The 15,666-nt window shown below is 41.8% G+C and overlaps 1 protein-coding gene across 1 annotated transcript in view; it reads right to left on the reverse strand.

The window, feature by feature from the left end:
- DIPK1A (divergent protein kinase domain 1A) overlaps positions 1-12,374 on the reverse strand; it is a 110,711-nt gene extending 98,337 nt beyond the window's left edge. Inside the window, exon 1 of the mRNA XM_030324970.2 lies at positions 12,260-12,374. Coding sequence (XP_030180830.1) covers positions 12,260-12,313 — 54 coding nt within the window. The 5' untranslated portion in view covers positions 12,314-12,374. The remainder of the gene's footprint in view (positions 1-12,259) is intronic.
- Positions 12,375-15,666: the final 3,292 nt, after the last annotated feature.

Here is a 15,666-nt window from a genome sequence, read left to right on the forward strand (position 1 = left end):
AAGCACAGAGGATAGAGGAGGGCAACGGACATCTTGGCTCTCAAGGAAATCGAGCCTGGGACCAAAGAAAGCTGTAAAAACTGCTGGTGACAAACAAGTATCATTGTATGTGCTGGATATCATGCACACACAGTCTGGAGCACAAAAGAGGCACACGAATACTGTGTGGGGTGTTAGGGAAGGATTGCTAAGAGGTCACTTCCTCTTCAAGTCAAAACCTGAAGGGCAAGTAGAAAACTAAGAATAAACCAGGTAGACAGGAATGCAGGGAAATGGGGAAGGGTACCCTAGGGCAAAGCAGAAAAGGGAGGGCAGACAGGCTGACACATAAGCATGGTGTGTTGGTAAACTGCAAGTTTTTCAGGATTGCTAGAGCTTTAAACGGTGCATAAGGTGGTAGTGGCAGGAATGAAATGGCAAGACAGGAAGGGACCAGACATGGAGGGCCATGCTCAGAACTCTGCATAGTCTCCTGAAGGCAGTAGAACGTCATTAAAGGATTTCATCAAAAGGGAGGGAGACTAGATCAGATTTGCATTTGGGGGAAGATGACTCTGGAAGCAATGTGGAAGATGGAGCTAAAAGGGTATAAATGAGGCCGGAAGGCCATTCTGGAGGCTATTATAGAGGGCCTAACGACACATAAGGAGAGAATCATGGTACCAGCAGGAGACAGATGGCCAATAGATACATGAAAAAGTACTTATCATTACTAATCACTGGGGAAATGCTCTTTAGTAACTGGAGAGTATCACTAACTGAAAGGGAAAGAAGCAAGTTTTGAGGGGGTGGAGTTTAGGTTAGGACATGTTAAATACGAAGTGCCATCTAAAGGTAGATATCAAATAAGCAAATCTAAAGTTCTGGGGGAGAGGTTTGGACTGGTGATATAGAGTTGAGACCCATTAATATTTGGGTTGTAGTGGAAGTCACGTGAAGAGCTACAATTACCAACAGAGCTTGTACAAAATGAGAAGTAGAAGAAGGCTGGAATCTTGGGGAAAGTGGGGAGCAAAGGACTAAAGTAACTGAAAGGAAAGGGCAGGAGTATCCACAAAGAATGAAGGAAGGTCAGAGCAATAAGGAGATGGTAAATGAGCCAAGAAGAGCAGCTGAAAAGACAGATCTTGGCATCCTGACTGAATAGGGAAAGGAGAAAAGCCAGAGCGGGGTGGATGGACTGGAAGACATGGTGTGCAAAGGCCTCAGTTGTGATGATAACATGAGGGTGATGGTGAAAGTAAAGAATAGGAATGCAAGAGAGAAGAAGTGTGTGCTTACTGTGGGATACAGGAGCTCAGTATCTTAGAGTGGTTACAGAATATTTTTGAACACATGGAAAAACATGTACATTGTATCATTTTGCACAACCTGAGTATATGCTCAGGGAAAAGGAGAAGATCAGGGTAATAAACAGGCTCTGCATTCACTGGGGACAAATTTAGTTTTACTGGATCAGGTGTGACTAAAAATGTTGTCAGCTGATACAGTAAAACAAAACCAAGTGTTATCTTCTTTAAGGGGTTAAGAACAACTTTAATTATAGTAATAAAGAGAAATAAGTTACTTTTTTATTTTTGAGAGAGAGGGAGAGAGCACAAGCGAGCAGGGTGGTGGGGGGGAGAGGGAGAAAGAGAATGTTAAGCAGGCTCCACGCCCCGTGCAGAGCCCACACAACACAGGGCTGGATGATCATGAAATCATGACCTGAGCCAAAAGCAAGAGTCTGATGCTTAACTGACTGAGCTACTCAGGCACCCCATAAGTTACATTTTTTTTTCTAGGAACAAACTCAAGGGACCCATAAGTTACATTTTAAAGAATGTTTTCCTAGGGTTCATAAAGTGAAATTCTGTACTCTTACTTTTGTTTGTATAATAGTACAAAAGATTTAAGAATAGTATCTACTGTAAAAACAAATATTTTCACACAGCAGCTATTTGTGTCTTCCTTCCTTTAATAAATATCCATGATTCTTCCCATAGTAGTTGTTGGAACAATAAATACAATTCTCTTGGGGTGCGTGCTGACTCAGTCAGAAGAGCATGTGCACAACTCTTGATCTCAAGGTCGTGAGTTCAAGTTCCATGTTGGGTGCAGAGATTACTAAAAAAAAATAAACTTAAAACAATACAACTCTTATAAAATCTATTCTATGACAACATCTTCAAACCTAATAGCAATGGGAAAGACATGAATAAAATATTGTAGGAAATGAATGATTTTTTTAATTGTCAGAATTCAGTTGTATTCTTTTTGTAGTAGGCAGAATTCTAAAGATGTCTCCCAAGATTCCCACCCCCTTGGTTATTGAATCAAACACTAATCTGTGTATGAAGAGACTTGGCAGTTGGAATTAAGGTTACTCATCAGCTGACTTTAAAGCAGAGATATCCTCGGTTAACTGGGTGTACCCAATGTGACCCCTTAACAGCAGAAGAGAAAGGCAGAAGAGCCAGAGCAATGAGGCAGAGAGGAAATCAGAGAGATATGAAGCATGCAAAGGCTCTACCACTCTCATGGGCTTTCTATATGGAGAAAGGAAGCCATGAACCAAAGAGTGTAGGTGGCCTCTAGAAGTTGAGAACAACCCCAGCCAACAGCCAGAAAGGAAATGGACACCTCAGCCCAAGTATGGAACTGAATTCTAACAACAACCTAAAAGAGTCCAGTACTCCAGAAAGAAAGTCAACCCTAATGACACCTTGATTTCAACCTTTGAAACCTGGAGCAGTGAATGAGCAGGCCAAACTGTACTCAAACTTCTAACCTACAGAACTGTGAGATAAGGGTACAAACAAATGGGTGTTGTATTAAGCTGCTCAATTTGTGGTAATTTATTCCAGGAACACTGGAAGACTAACACACTTTCTTTAATTGCTGGCTTCAAATGTGCTCTATCAAATCTCATTTTCCTGACCTTTCATGTAACTTTGGACAGAGTTCACACATTTCCAATAATACTCAGTTATTATGAAATCCAGTTTAATTTCTTTTCCCCCAACCTTTTATTTTGAAAATCCTTAAATCTACAGAAACTTTAAAAGAATAGTGCAAAAAATACCCTTATACCTATATTCATCAATTGCTAACATTGTCCTACATTTGTTTTCTTTGTCATTCTCTCTAAACATATATAAATATCTCTACCTCTCCTGCTTTCTTTTTCTATCAGTGGTCCTCAACTAGGAACAATTTTGCCTTTCAGAGGAGATCTAGCAATGTTTGGAGACATTTTGACTGTCATTACTGGGGGGGTGGGGGGGAGGATGCTACTGGTATCTAAAGGGTAGAGGCCAGGGATGCTGCTAAATATCCTACAAAACAAAGCCCCACACCACAAGGAATTATCCAGCCCTAAATGTCAATAGTGCCAAGGTTAAGAAACACTGCTCTTTATATATGTATACACAAATGTATTTTCCTGAACTATTTGAAAGTAAATTATAGGCATTATGACATTTTTTATGCTAAATACTTCAGTTTACACCTTCTAAAAATAAAGACACTCTCCTATATAATACAATTTAACAATGATAACAATGATACAATAATACCATCCAATGTATAGTTCATTTTCAATTTCCCCATTATCTCAAAAAAATCCTTTAGCACATTTTATTCAAAATCCTAGACCCAGGGTGCCTGGGTGGCTCAGTCAGTTAAGCATCCAACTTCAGCTCAGGTCATAATCTCAGAGTCCGTGAGTTCAAGTCCCACATCAGGCTCTGTGCTGACAGCTCAGAGCCTAGAGCCTGCTTCAGATTCTGTGTCTCCCTCTCTCTACCCCTCCCCTGCTCACACTCTGTCTCTCTCTCTCTCAAAAAATAAATAAACATTAAAAAAAAAAAAACCCACCAAAATCCTAGATCCAATCAATGCTACAGAGGTTGGCATATTGGTCAATATTTCAAATTTAAAATAAATAAGAAGCTCTAATTTCAAGCAACTGGGGGCAGGCAGTCAAACTTATGGTCCCAGCTCTAGGATCTATCAGTCTGTGATTCTGATACCATGTATGTCTGAAACGGATGTAGTAATTAATTCAGAAGGTTGTTAGCATGTTATAAATCTCTCTTGCAAGAATATCCTCGGACATGATTACTCAGTTCTTAGGACAGAAAGGAAACTATATTTATAATAATCCATAACCCTGTTGAAAAAAAAATCAATCTGAAACAATAAATCGAAAAGGAACTTTTTCCAAACAAGATATAAAAATGGCCAAAAAGCACATGAAAAGATACTCAACATAACTTATCATCAGGGAATTGCAAATCAAAACCACAATGAGATATCACCTCACATCCGTTAGAATGGCCACTATCAAAAAAACAAAACAAAAACAAAAACAGAAAATAACAACTGCTGACAAGGATGTGGAAAACCTGTACATTGTTGGTGGGAATTTAAATGGTATAGCCACAATAAAAACCAGTATGGAGTTTCCTTAAAAAATTAAAAATAGAATTACCCTATGATTTAGCAATCTCGCTTCTGGGTATACATAATTGCAAGCAGGATCTCAAAGAATTATTATAATTTCCATGTTCACTGCAGCATTAATCACAATAGCCAAGATGTGGGAGCAACTTAAATGTCCAGTGACTAATGAATGGATAAAGAAAGTGTGGTATGCACATATGGTAGAAAATTATTCAGCCTTTAAAAAGAAGGAAATCTTGTCATAAACTACAAGATGGATCAATCTTGAGAACATTATGCTAAGTGAAATAAGCCAGTCATAAAACATGGAATGCATGATTCTACTTACATGGGGTATCTAAAGAAGTCAAACTCACAGAAACAAAAGCAGAATGTGGTTACCAAACTGGTAGGGAGGGGGAAATGGGGAGATGTTTAATTACAGAGTTTCAGTTTTGCAGGATAAAAAGTTCCAGAGAGCTGTTGCCAACATTGTGCATATATTAACATTATTGTACCATACACAAAAAAGTGGTAAGATAGTGGGGTGCCCAGGTGGTTCAGTTGGTTAAGCATCTGACTCTTGATTTTCAGCTCAGGCCATGATCTCACCACTCATGAGATTATGCCTCACACTGGGCTACAGTCCTAACAGTGCAGAGCCTGCTTGGGGTTCTCTCTCTCTCTCTCTCTCTCTCTCTCCCTCTCCCTCTCTCTCTGCCCCTCCCTCATTCTCTCGCTCGCTCTCTCTCAAAATAAATAAACTTAAAAAAAATGATAAGATGGTGAATTTCATATTATGTGTTTGCGGCCACAATAGAAAACCAAAGAAAAAAAAAAAGAAAAATAACCACAACACCATGGTAACATCTAAAAAAATTATTTCATTAAATACTCAGTCAACTCACCCAACCACAAAAAGAACTACTTATTTCTGGCACACCTCGATGGTTCAGTCAGTTGAGCGTCCAACTTCAGTTCAGGTCAGGATCTTGCAGTTCATGGGTTTGAGCCCCATGCCAGGCTCTGTGCTGACAGCTCGGAGCCTGGAGCTTGCTTCGGATTCTATGTCTCCCTCTGTCTCTGCCCTTCCCCTGCTCTCTCTCTCTCTCTCTCTCTCTCTCTCTCAAAAATAAATAAACACTTTTAAAAATGTAAAAAAAAAATTCTTTAAAAAAAAGAACTATTTATTTCTAAAGAAAAATTGATCCACTAATATTTTAGGTTTTTTTCTTCAAATATGTTCACTTTACAATATCATAGTTTTTCTAAATTCATATACTTTGTAGATTAAGATTTTTAAGGGAAAATTAGTCAAAAATATTTGAATGTCTAGAAATATGTTAAGAATGTGAGACATTTAGCTTTTCAACCAAATGATATAAAAGATGATATTTAACAGAATGGTATAGCATTGTTTTTAGAAGCAACTTTAAGAAATGAAAACATTAAAATGTACCTAACTGTAGGAGGGAGGGAGGGAGGAAGGAGGGGAGGAAGGAAGGAAGGAAAAGAAAGAAGGAAGGAAAAACTATAGATAATGTAAAACAACTTTATAATTGATCAAAATGAAAATGGAGGGGCACTGGGAAGATGACAATGAAGAAACAAACACTATTACTATACGCTACAGCCTGAAAGTATGGTGAGGATGCAATATGCCTGAGAATTCATCATTTCTTTGAGTTTCTAACAGGGGTAGAAAAGCAACTAATGATAATATCAAATGTTTGCATTATAATTTTATGTTTGAATTTAAGACATTATGGGATGCATACGCTCTCAATATACTCACCAGTCTCAGGAAGCTAATCAGAGTTTTAGGGATTTCATTTCAGGCAAAGGCAAAAATTTAGCTTTGAACAGCAGGTCTAACTTGATGAGAACCACACCACCTATAGTCTTTGGGGAATAAGGAACCACCACCTGCTCTAATTATCCTTAGATTTAAAATAATCCTGGAGGCTGAAAATGGGCAAGAAGCCATTTTACCCTAAGTACCATACTTTTTTTTTTTTTTTTTCAACGTTTATTCATTTTTGGGACAGAAAGAGACAGAGCATGAACGGGGGAGGGGCAGAGAGAGAGGGAGACACAGAATCGGAAACAGGCTCCAGGCTCCGAGCCATCAGCCCAGAGCCTGACGCGGGGCTCGAACTCACGGACCGCGAGATCGTGACCTGGCTGAAGTCGGACGCTTAACCGACTGCGCCACCCAGGCGCCCCAGTACCATACTTGATAACATCATCACTTAGTACCAGTTAACCTAGTCAGTAATCCCATCTCGCACTAAATCCCATAAAATAGCCACACTAAGTTACAAAGAACCAAACCATCTACAGCAGTCATTATTTTAATGTTTATTTTTATTCTTAAGAGAGCGTGAGTGGGGGGAGGGGCTGAGAGAGAGGGAGACAGAGAATCTAAAGCAGGCTCTGCACTGACAGTAGTGTGCTCAGTGTGGGGTTTGAACTCATGAACCATGAGATCATGACCTAAGCTGAAGTTGGACACTCAACCAACTAAGCCACCCAGGCACCCCAACAGCAGTCATTTTTGAAAGACAGTACTAATATAAACCAAAGAGCCTGGTATCAGAAATGTTAAACAAGTGCCCACACCCTAATTAGAACATGCTATTTATCCTTTTTTCATGACAGCCCTACAGAACACATATTGGAACTGTTAGTCATTTTTAAGAAATTTAAAAGTTTTGCAATCTAAAGGGCTTGAAAACCTTTAGAAGTACCCGCATATCTCAAACTTCAAATTCCGTTAGAGTTGCAACAGCTTTTTAAATGCAACAGGGCATGCAGACAGAATGACTAGAGTGGAAAAATGTGTATAATCTAAATACAGAAAATTGCTCTAAATTGTCTTAACTTTCATTCTTCCAAGACTTAATGATAGTGAGAAGGAAGAAGGTATTCTAAACTAAAACTAAGGAATTATAGGCTGTGTTATCAGTCCCACTCAGACCTGAGTAAACCCTAAACAAAGTAGATCCTAATTTGTAGAAAACACACTGCTAAAAACAGATAAATGCAGGTGTCATGCTGGGTCACCACATCCAGTGGGCCAAAAGTAGTATCATTGTAATGATGTGTGGAAGAAAAACACTGCCTAAAAATGGTCTAAACATGTTAATACACCCACAGTTTCCGATCTCGGATGCAGGACTCTACTCTGTTCAATGTGCCGCAACATTTAGCCAGTCCAGGAAGTACTATTTCTCAGGTAAGTTTTCAACAAAATAGCTGGAAAGGATGGACCTATAAATTAGTATGCTCTGAGAATAATGCCTTGCCATGTTGCTCAGGTAAATGTTTGTTGGCTATCTATTTCAGGCAGGTCATGAGCCCTCCTGACTGACAGAGAGGCCCCACAGACAAAGTGTGCCTTCACCACTTCTCTGGAAGAAATACTCCCTGCATCAAAAAGTTGGCATTGATAGGGGCACCTGGGTGGCTCAATCAGGTAGGCATCCAACTCTTGATTTTGGCTCGAGTCATAGTCCCACGGTTAGAGGGTTTGAGCCCCGAGTTGACTCCACATTGGCAGTGCAGAGCCTGTTTGGGATTCTCTCTCTCCCTTTCTTTTTGCCTCTCCTCCTCCTCCTCCTCTTTCTCTCCTCTCTCTCTCTCTCTCTCTCTCTCTCTCTCTCTCTCTCTCTCAAAATAAATAAATAAACATTAAAAAATACTTTAGCTGGTTGGAAGGACAAATATTATTAAAATGCCCATATTACCCAAAGCAATCTATAGATTTAATACAAGCCCTAACAAAATACCAACAGCATTTTTCACAAAGCTAGAACAAATAATCTTAAAATTTGTACAGAGCCATGAAAAACCCTGAATAGCCAAAGCAATCTTGAAAAAGAAGAACAAAACTGTAGGTATCCATAATCTCAGACTTGAAGATCTAATATGAAGCTGCAATAATCAAAACAGTATGGTACTGGCACAAAAACAGACACATAGATCAATGAAACAGAGAGCTCAGAAATAAACCCACTATTATACAGAGTTGATATACATACATATATTTATATTGCATATAGGTAATAGAATATTACTCAGCCATGAAAAAGAATGACACTTTGCCATTTGCAACAACATGGATGGAGCTAAAGAGTGTAATGCTAAGTGAAAGATGTGGGTCAGAGAAAAACAAATACCATATGATTTGACCCATATGTGGAATTTAAGAAACAAAATACATGAACAAAGGGAAAAAGAACCCATCCCAAAACCAGACTCCTAACTACAGAGAATAAACTGATGGTTACCAGAGAGGAAGGAGGGTGGGAGGAATGGGTAAAATCAGTGAAGGGGATTAAGAGTACACTTATCATGATGAACACAGAGTAATATATGGAATTATTGAATCACTATGTTGTACATCTGAAACTAATATAATACTGTATGTTAACTATACTAGAATTAAAAAAATTTAAATAATAATTTTAAAAAACCACTCTAGTTGGAAAGAGGATATTGGCAGGAGAAATGAAACAAAATACTGATCATTGTTGAGGGTAGGTGATAGGTAGGTGAGAGTTCATTATTCTTTTCTGCTTTATGTATGTATAAAAATTTCCATAACAAAATAGTTTTAAAAGAGAAAGAAACTAGGGGCACCTGGTTGGCTCCGTCAGTTAAGCGTCCAACTTCGGTTGAGGTCATAATCTCATGGTTCGTGGGTTCCAGCCCCACATGGGGCTCTGTGATGACAGCTCAGAGCTGGGAGCTTGCTTGCTTCAGATTCTGTGTCTCCTTCTCCCTCTGGCCCTCCCCAAGTCGTGCTCTGTCTCTCTCACTCACTCTCAAAAATAAATAAACATTAAAAAAAAATTTTTTTTAAAGAGAAAGAAACTGTTCTCTTCCTCTCAAGTTGTCTTCTGCATCTTCCCTTTTCCTTCATTGCACTTACTGTTGTCATTATGTATTTCTGGATTATTTAATTAATGTTTGTCTCCCTAACTAGACTTTAAGTTCCATAAGGACCACAAAGACATTTGCTTAGCTCCAGTAGAATTGCTTCCATCTCACAAAGTTTCTGGGATGTGACAGGCCTCCAACAAATATTAAGTAAATGACTAAGTCAATATGATAAGTCATATTATACACCTAGATCAATTACCAATAAATGCTCAATAAATAAAAGTGGGGGTGGTGGTGTAGATAGCCAGGAATCTTTGGGTGAAGGAATTCAACATATTTACCTGTATGTATTTACTACTTAAATTCACATGCTTTTCTATTTAAAATGTAGCAAAAATGTCACAAAAAATACTTAACTTCATCTAGCTCATCCTCACTATATTTATGTGATGTACTCAGTTAAGAACCACAATCTCCACTTTATGATACGGAAACTATGGAACTAAAAAGTTAGGAAGCTTTTTCAAGGTCGTGATGAACCAGAAGCACAAATGAACAAAGCTCAGCTCTGTTCTCATGCCTCATGCTGTTCTTAAACAAACGTGATTTTATTCTCAGGAAAAATAAAACAAGAAAAGAGGAAAAGGAGTACTGTATATATTAATTCAATCTTCAGTGGCTGAGAAACTGAGTACTGTCTAATGGTCTCAGTTGGAGATATTCTGACTTTGCCCAAAACAATTTCAAGGTTGAAGCACCTAGTGGTAAAGGAATTCTAAAAAGCAGAAGATGAGGCATTTAGACAATAGGGAACAGAAAAAAAGTATGACACTTGAGTAATGTGAAGGCCTTTTTTTTAACTGGTTAAACTAAAAGAGTATAGTGAGGCACAACTAACAAGAAAATTCATAAAGACAATAAATACTAATACCAAGACATTGTTTAAAACACCAGTCCCCTGGGTTCCCAAGTTTAAAACTTATTTATCTAAAATATAATACTAGAATCAATAATTTCCTATTTAATCATTCTTTATATAGAAGTAGCCTACTGGGGCACTTGGGTGGCTGTCAGTTAAGCGTGCGACTTCAGCTCAGGTTATGATCTCAGTTTGTGAGCTCGAGTCCCGCATCCCGCTCTGTGCTGACCACTCAGAGTCTGGAGCCTGCTTTGGGGTACTGTGTCTCCCTCTCTTCTGCTCACACTCTGTCTCTCCCTCTCTCCCAAGAATAAATAAACATTTTAAAAAATTAAAAAAAAAAAGAAGTAGCCTACTAAAATATCACTATATCCCCCAAATCCTTTTGAAATGCTTAAAATCCAAGTTTACCTTATTTTAGTAATATATAATGATGTGCACATTCGAAAGGCAGAAATACCAAATGTTTGCCATTAATGGAACCACAACTATTTGCAAAACTAATCTTAATTCGGCCAATCTGAAAGCTCTTGAGGTATGGTGCCAAAAAAATGTCACAGCCCATTTATGGAGAACATTTAGAGACAAACTAATCGAAGTCTAAAATAAAGTTTACCACAAAATCTCAAAAATTAAAAATAAGTAGCTAGTTTTAGTGAAAAACATTTTAAATATCGCAATAAACTTATTTTGGGGAGAGAGTCTGGAAAGATATTCTATTGTTCATATAAAGGGTTACAAAGAGGTATCTGGCCTAGGTTGAATTCTACAGTGGGTTGCTCTACTGTTCCTTAAGCACAATTACTACTGGTGGAGCTGCTACAAGGACCCAGGACATTTAGTTTTACTCCTACACCCTTCAAATAGTGGGTTGTCAAATCATGCTTCCAATCTGCAGTGCATGATTCACTGCAAGGTAACGATTTACATGTGCAATTTCCAGACAAGAATGAAAGATTTACTTGCCCCAATGGTTTCTTCTCAACTTTTAAAATAATTTGTAAAAGCACCAGCTGAGCATGAATTCCCGTCCCCGGATAATTTTTCGATACCTTAAGCCTTTTAATGTAAGCAGTAAAAGGAATACTGTCCTCTGAATGCAGACAACGCTGCTGACCCACGCGAGGCATTGATTTGTAGTTGTTTTTCCACTGGGGTGATAGATTTGCGCTCAGCTACTCACGATGTCTACTAGGTCCCCCTGGCGACCAACTGTACATGAAGGCAGTAGTAGGGTTCGAAGACACAGACTGGCAGCGGCACAGAGGGTGGAACGGGAAATCATGAAAGATTAACACGCGAACAGTACACATGACATGACTGAGAATTACGTTTGCATTGCTGGGGTATTTGAGATCGGCACTAGACACTGTCCCCTTTCCTTTTAGAAAGCAAACACCCATCCGCCCCTCATTTGGGCTTCTGAGCCCTACCTCCCATTTAAATTACGGGTGAGATGGAAAGACCGAACCAAGGGGCTCAGCACAAGGCACACGTCGCTTCTCGGGGATTTGGAGAAACAGTGATGTGACAAATTGCCATAATTTCCTAAAATATGGTGGAATGACACACCACCTTTCCCACCACAGACCGAAGACACAGAGTCTTGAAAAGCCGACGTGCGGGGCCCACAGGGGAGGAGGAGGAGAGCACCGGACCAGGGAGAAGCCGGCGGCACGTCCCGAGTCCAGGCTGCCGAGCCTCAACTGCTAGGGGCGTAGGGTCGCACCCGGGTCACGTCTCAGGGCTCTCAGAATGCGAGGGGCACCAGGGCGAGCCCGGGCGGGGCGACCTGGGCCCCGGAGCCCGGCGGCCAGGGCGCGAGAGGCGCCGGGGCAGCTGTGGGGGGCGCGGGCAGCGCCGCCGTGGAGGCTGCGGCGCCCGGGCGGCCGGGGAGGGCGCGCCGCCAGGTGCCGGACGGCAGGGGGCAGCGGGTTTCGGGCGGGCGCCGACCCAGTGAGGGAGGAGGGAGGCGGGCGAATCCCGCGCGGCGAGGGAGGGCGCCCGGAGGGCTCGCCGCCGGCCTACCTGGAGGTAATAGGGTTTCCTTAGCCAGGCCCCCGGACAGAGACTCCTCGCCATGGTAATCACACATCGCCCCGCCGCGCCGCAGTCAGAGGCGGACCCGAGCGCAGGCGACCGGGCTCCCCGCCTTCCCCGGCCTCCCCGCCCCCAGACCGCCCGGGCCCGCCCACTCCTCCGCCCCCGCGGCGGCGAGGGCCGGACTCCCCCCCAGCCCCTCTGCGGAGACAGCGGCCGGCAGCCCGAGGCTCTGCCTGCTGCTCTACTCGCCCCGCCGCCGCGGTTGTCAGAGCCGCTGCCGCCGACTCCGCCATAAAGGGGAGTCGCGCCTCGCCTCGGCCGACATAAATCCAACTGCGCCTCGCGCTTAAAGGGGAGGCGTGCGGAGGAGGCAGAGGGCGCCGCGGAAGCCCGGGTGTCGCACACTCCACGCGGGGAGGGGCGGGCCCGGCGAGGGGCCGCGGCTCCCGACTCGCAACGCTGCGCTCTCCGCGCCTCCCGCCACCCAGCCACCCCTCCTGGCAGGACTGACGCTCGCTATGGATAGTGCTCCTTCAGTCGGGAAGTGTCTGGGCGGGCTGCATGGAAATTTAATGGAAGCTTGGGGTTCCTTCCGTGGGGACGGGCTCGTTCTCCCTCGCGCGCGGTGTCCGGTGCGGCCAGGGCAGGGGGCATCTGCCGCAATGGGTAGGGCCTACCGGCGAAGCCCCCGAGAACTGGGCTCTGCGCTTGTGGCGGAGCGAAAGCGGACGGGGCTCCTTTCCACTCAACTGAGTGTGCGCCTCCCCCCCGTCCCCCAAGCCATTTCGCCTCTTAACGGCCTTAAACTTTTTTTTTTTATTACCTTTTTAAAAGTCTGACTTTTTAAAAGTTCGTATTGTTTTCAAACATATAAAGAGTTTTCCTGGCCCCACCCAGGAACCCTGACTCAAAAGAAAGTAAAGTATTACTGAATTAAATGCAGTCCTGAAGATAGACCTGGGACGTGGCAGAGCTACTCAGTGAAGGCTACATAACGGAGGGTGTGGTGTCTTTCTTTTGACAGTGAAGTCCAAATAAGGGAAAAAAGAACCACCCTAGTGGGAGAACAGCTGTTGATCCAAGAGACTTGTAATGAAGGAAGATGGGTTTTTGCTTCTTTTTACCCCACATACCACCTTTTCACGTGATGCCTACAAAGTTTAGGTACAACTCATTCTGGCCTGTTGCTCTGCCAAGTGTTTTCTCCAGAACCAAATCTTTACTGTGGTTTTTACCTAAACCTTGTTCTGGAGTTCTGCATTTCTGGAAAACAAAACAAAACAAAACAAAAACCTTCGTGCCTGCCCCTCCCCCAACGCACGTACTGACACGGGTTTTAAACTAGGGTAGGAAGTTATTGCTGGCAGATAAACCCATTTTTTCATGGATTTTCAGTTTGAGTTAAGAAAATAGTAATTTCTGAGTTAGCTAAGAATGGATGCTCCGGGTTTAATTAATTCATTCATCCAATAAATATTAAGTACCCAGACATTATTCTATTGGGTTATAAACCTGAATAAAACACAAAAATCCCAACCCTTGTGGATATTACACTTTCAGGGTAGGGATAACAGGCAATAAATAATACATGAAACAAGTAAAATCAAATAGGGTAATAAAGCTGATGGGGATATGAAAAAAGAAACAGTGGAGATGAGAACTACAGGTAGTGTAGGTTTGAGGAGAAAGATCATGCATTCAATTTTGGACATGTGACATTTGAGGTCTTTTAGAAATCCAAGTGAAGTCTTGAGTAGGCAGTTGTATATATGAGTCTGGGGTTAAAGATAGTGGCTCAAGTGAGAGATACCAACATTTAGGTGATATTTATAACCATGAGACTGGACAAGGTCACCAAGAGAGTGAGTGTAAGTAGGAGAGAACCAAGGATAAAGCTGGCAAAGGAGACAGAAGGAGCAGCCAGTGAAAGAGGAGAACCCAAAGAGAGGTGCCTGGAAATCAGTGAAGACAGTGTATCAAGCAGGAATGAATGCTTATATGTAAGGACTGAGAACTAACCTTTGGATTTAGTACCATAGAGGTTATTGCTCAATGGAGCAGTGAGGGGAAATTTGATCTCTGTGGGTTGAATAAAAAATGGGAAGAGAGGAATTAGAGATGCCTAATACAATTCTTTTGAGAAGTTCTTTTGCAAAGAGGAGCCCCAAAATGGACAGTAACTGGTGGTGGAAGTGGAGTCAAAAGCAGATGGACCAAAAAATTGGGAGAAATACCTATTTTTGATGAGAATTTGATGAGAATTACCTGAAAAAGATCTGGAAGGAGAAAAATTAATGTAGGGTCAAGAAGAGAGAATTGCTGGAGCAGTGTCATTGAGAGGGAAAGAGTTTGGAATCTAGCACACAAGTGACAGGATCTTCTCTTGATAGGAGCACAGGTTCCTCTATGGGAAGAGGCAAGCAGTTGGGGAGGAGGGGAGGAGGGAATCTGTGGATATCTTCTCTGATCATTTGAGTTTTCTCAGAGATAAAGAAGGTAAGGTCATCAATAGAGGGAGGTGCAGAAGAGTAACAGAGGTTTGAGAAGAGAAGGTATGAAGTAGTTATCTAGGAGAATGGGAAGATGAATGGACTAGAGAGAAAAATCATATGCTTACTGAGTGCCATAAAGGACCCACTTGAGATCATGGTCATGAATTTAAGTGACATAAGTCAGTGTGATTGTGGTTTGGTTTTGTTTTTGCCCAATAATAACTGGCTGCAAGGATACAGGCTCAGAGTAGGCTTAGAATTTTATTTAATCAGGTTTTACCGAGGGAAGAGGAGCAAGCAATTTGAGAATGTAAGTAAGGGAGTTACGATTCTCCGAGTTTAAGGTGGGGGAAGAGTGGGTATGTGGAGATTAAGGACAGAGAAAATATTGTTGGATCAGTGAATTGCAAGTTTTTCGAGGGACTGTAGGAGTCCAAATAAAAGGCAACAATCTAAAAAGATGTATTTTTTTATATTCACTGACAGCTTTCAAGCCCCACCTCTTCTCTTCCCTGTGGCCTACAATGTGGGAAAACTGATAAGATGGCTCCTTTGGTGCTAGCAGAAAGTTCAAACCATTCGAGACCCAGCCCACTTGAGGGAAACTTCACTCTGGTCCTAGCCATCAATCACCATAAAACCCTAAGACAGTCTCCTTTCTCTTCTCCCTTAGGTTATATTTGTACCAGCCTAGGAGCCTGCCCAGCTCTCCACAGAAAGCTTCTGTGTGTGAGTAATAAAACATTTTTTTTTAAGATTTTATTTTTAAATAACCTCTACACCCAACATGGGGCTCAAACTCACAAGCCTGAGACCGAGAGCTGCACACTCCACCAACTGTGCACCATAAACCTTTTCATACTCTCTTGGTACATATGTGTGGCATCATCAGTCTCAACA

Source organism: Lynx canadensis, chromosome C1, assembly GCF_007474595.2.
Source record: "Lynx canadensis isolate LIC74 chromosome C1, mLynCan4.pri.v2, whole genome shotgun sequence".
NCBI lineage: Eukaryota > Metazoa > Chordata > Mammalia > Carnivora > Felidae > Lynx > Lynx canadensis.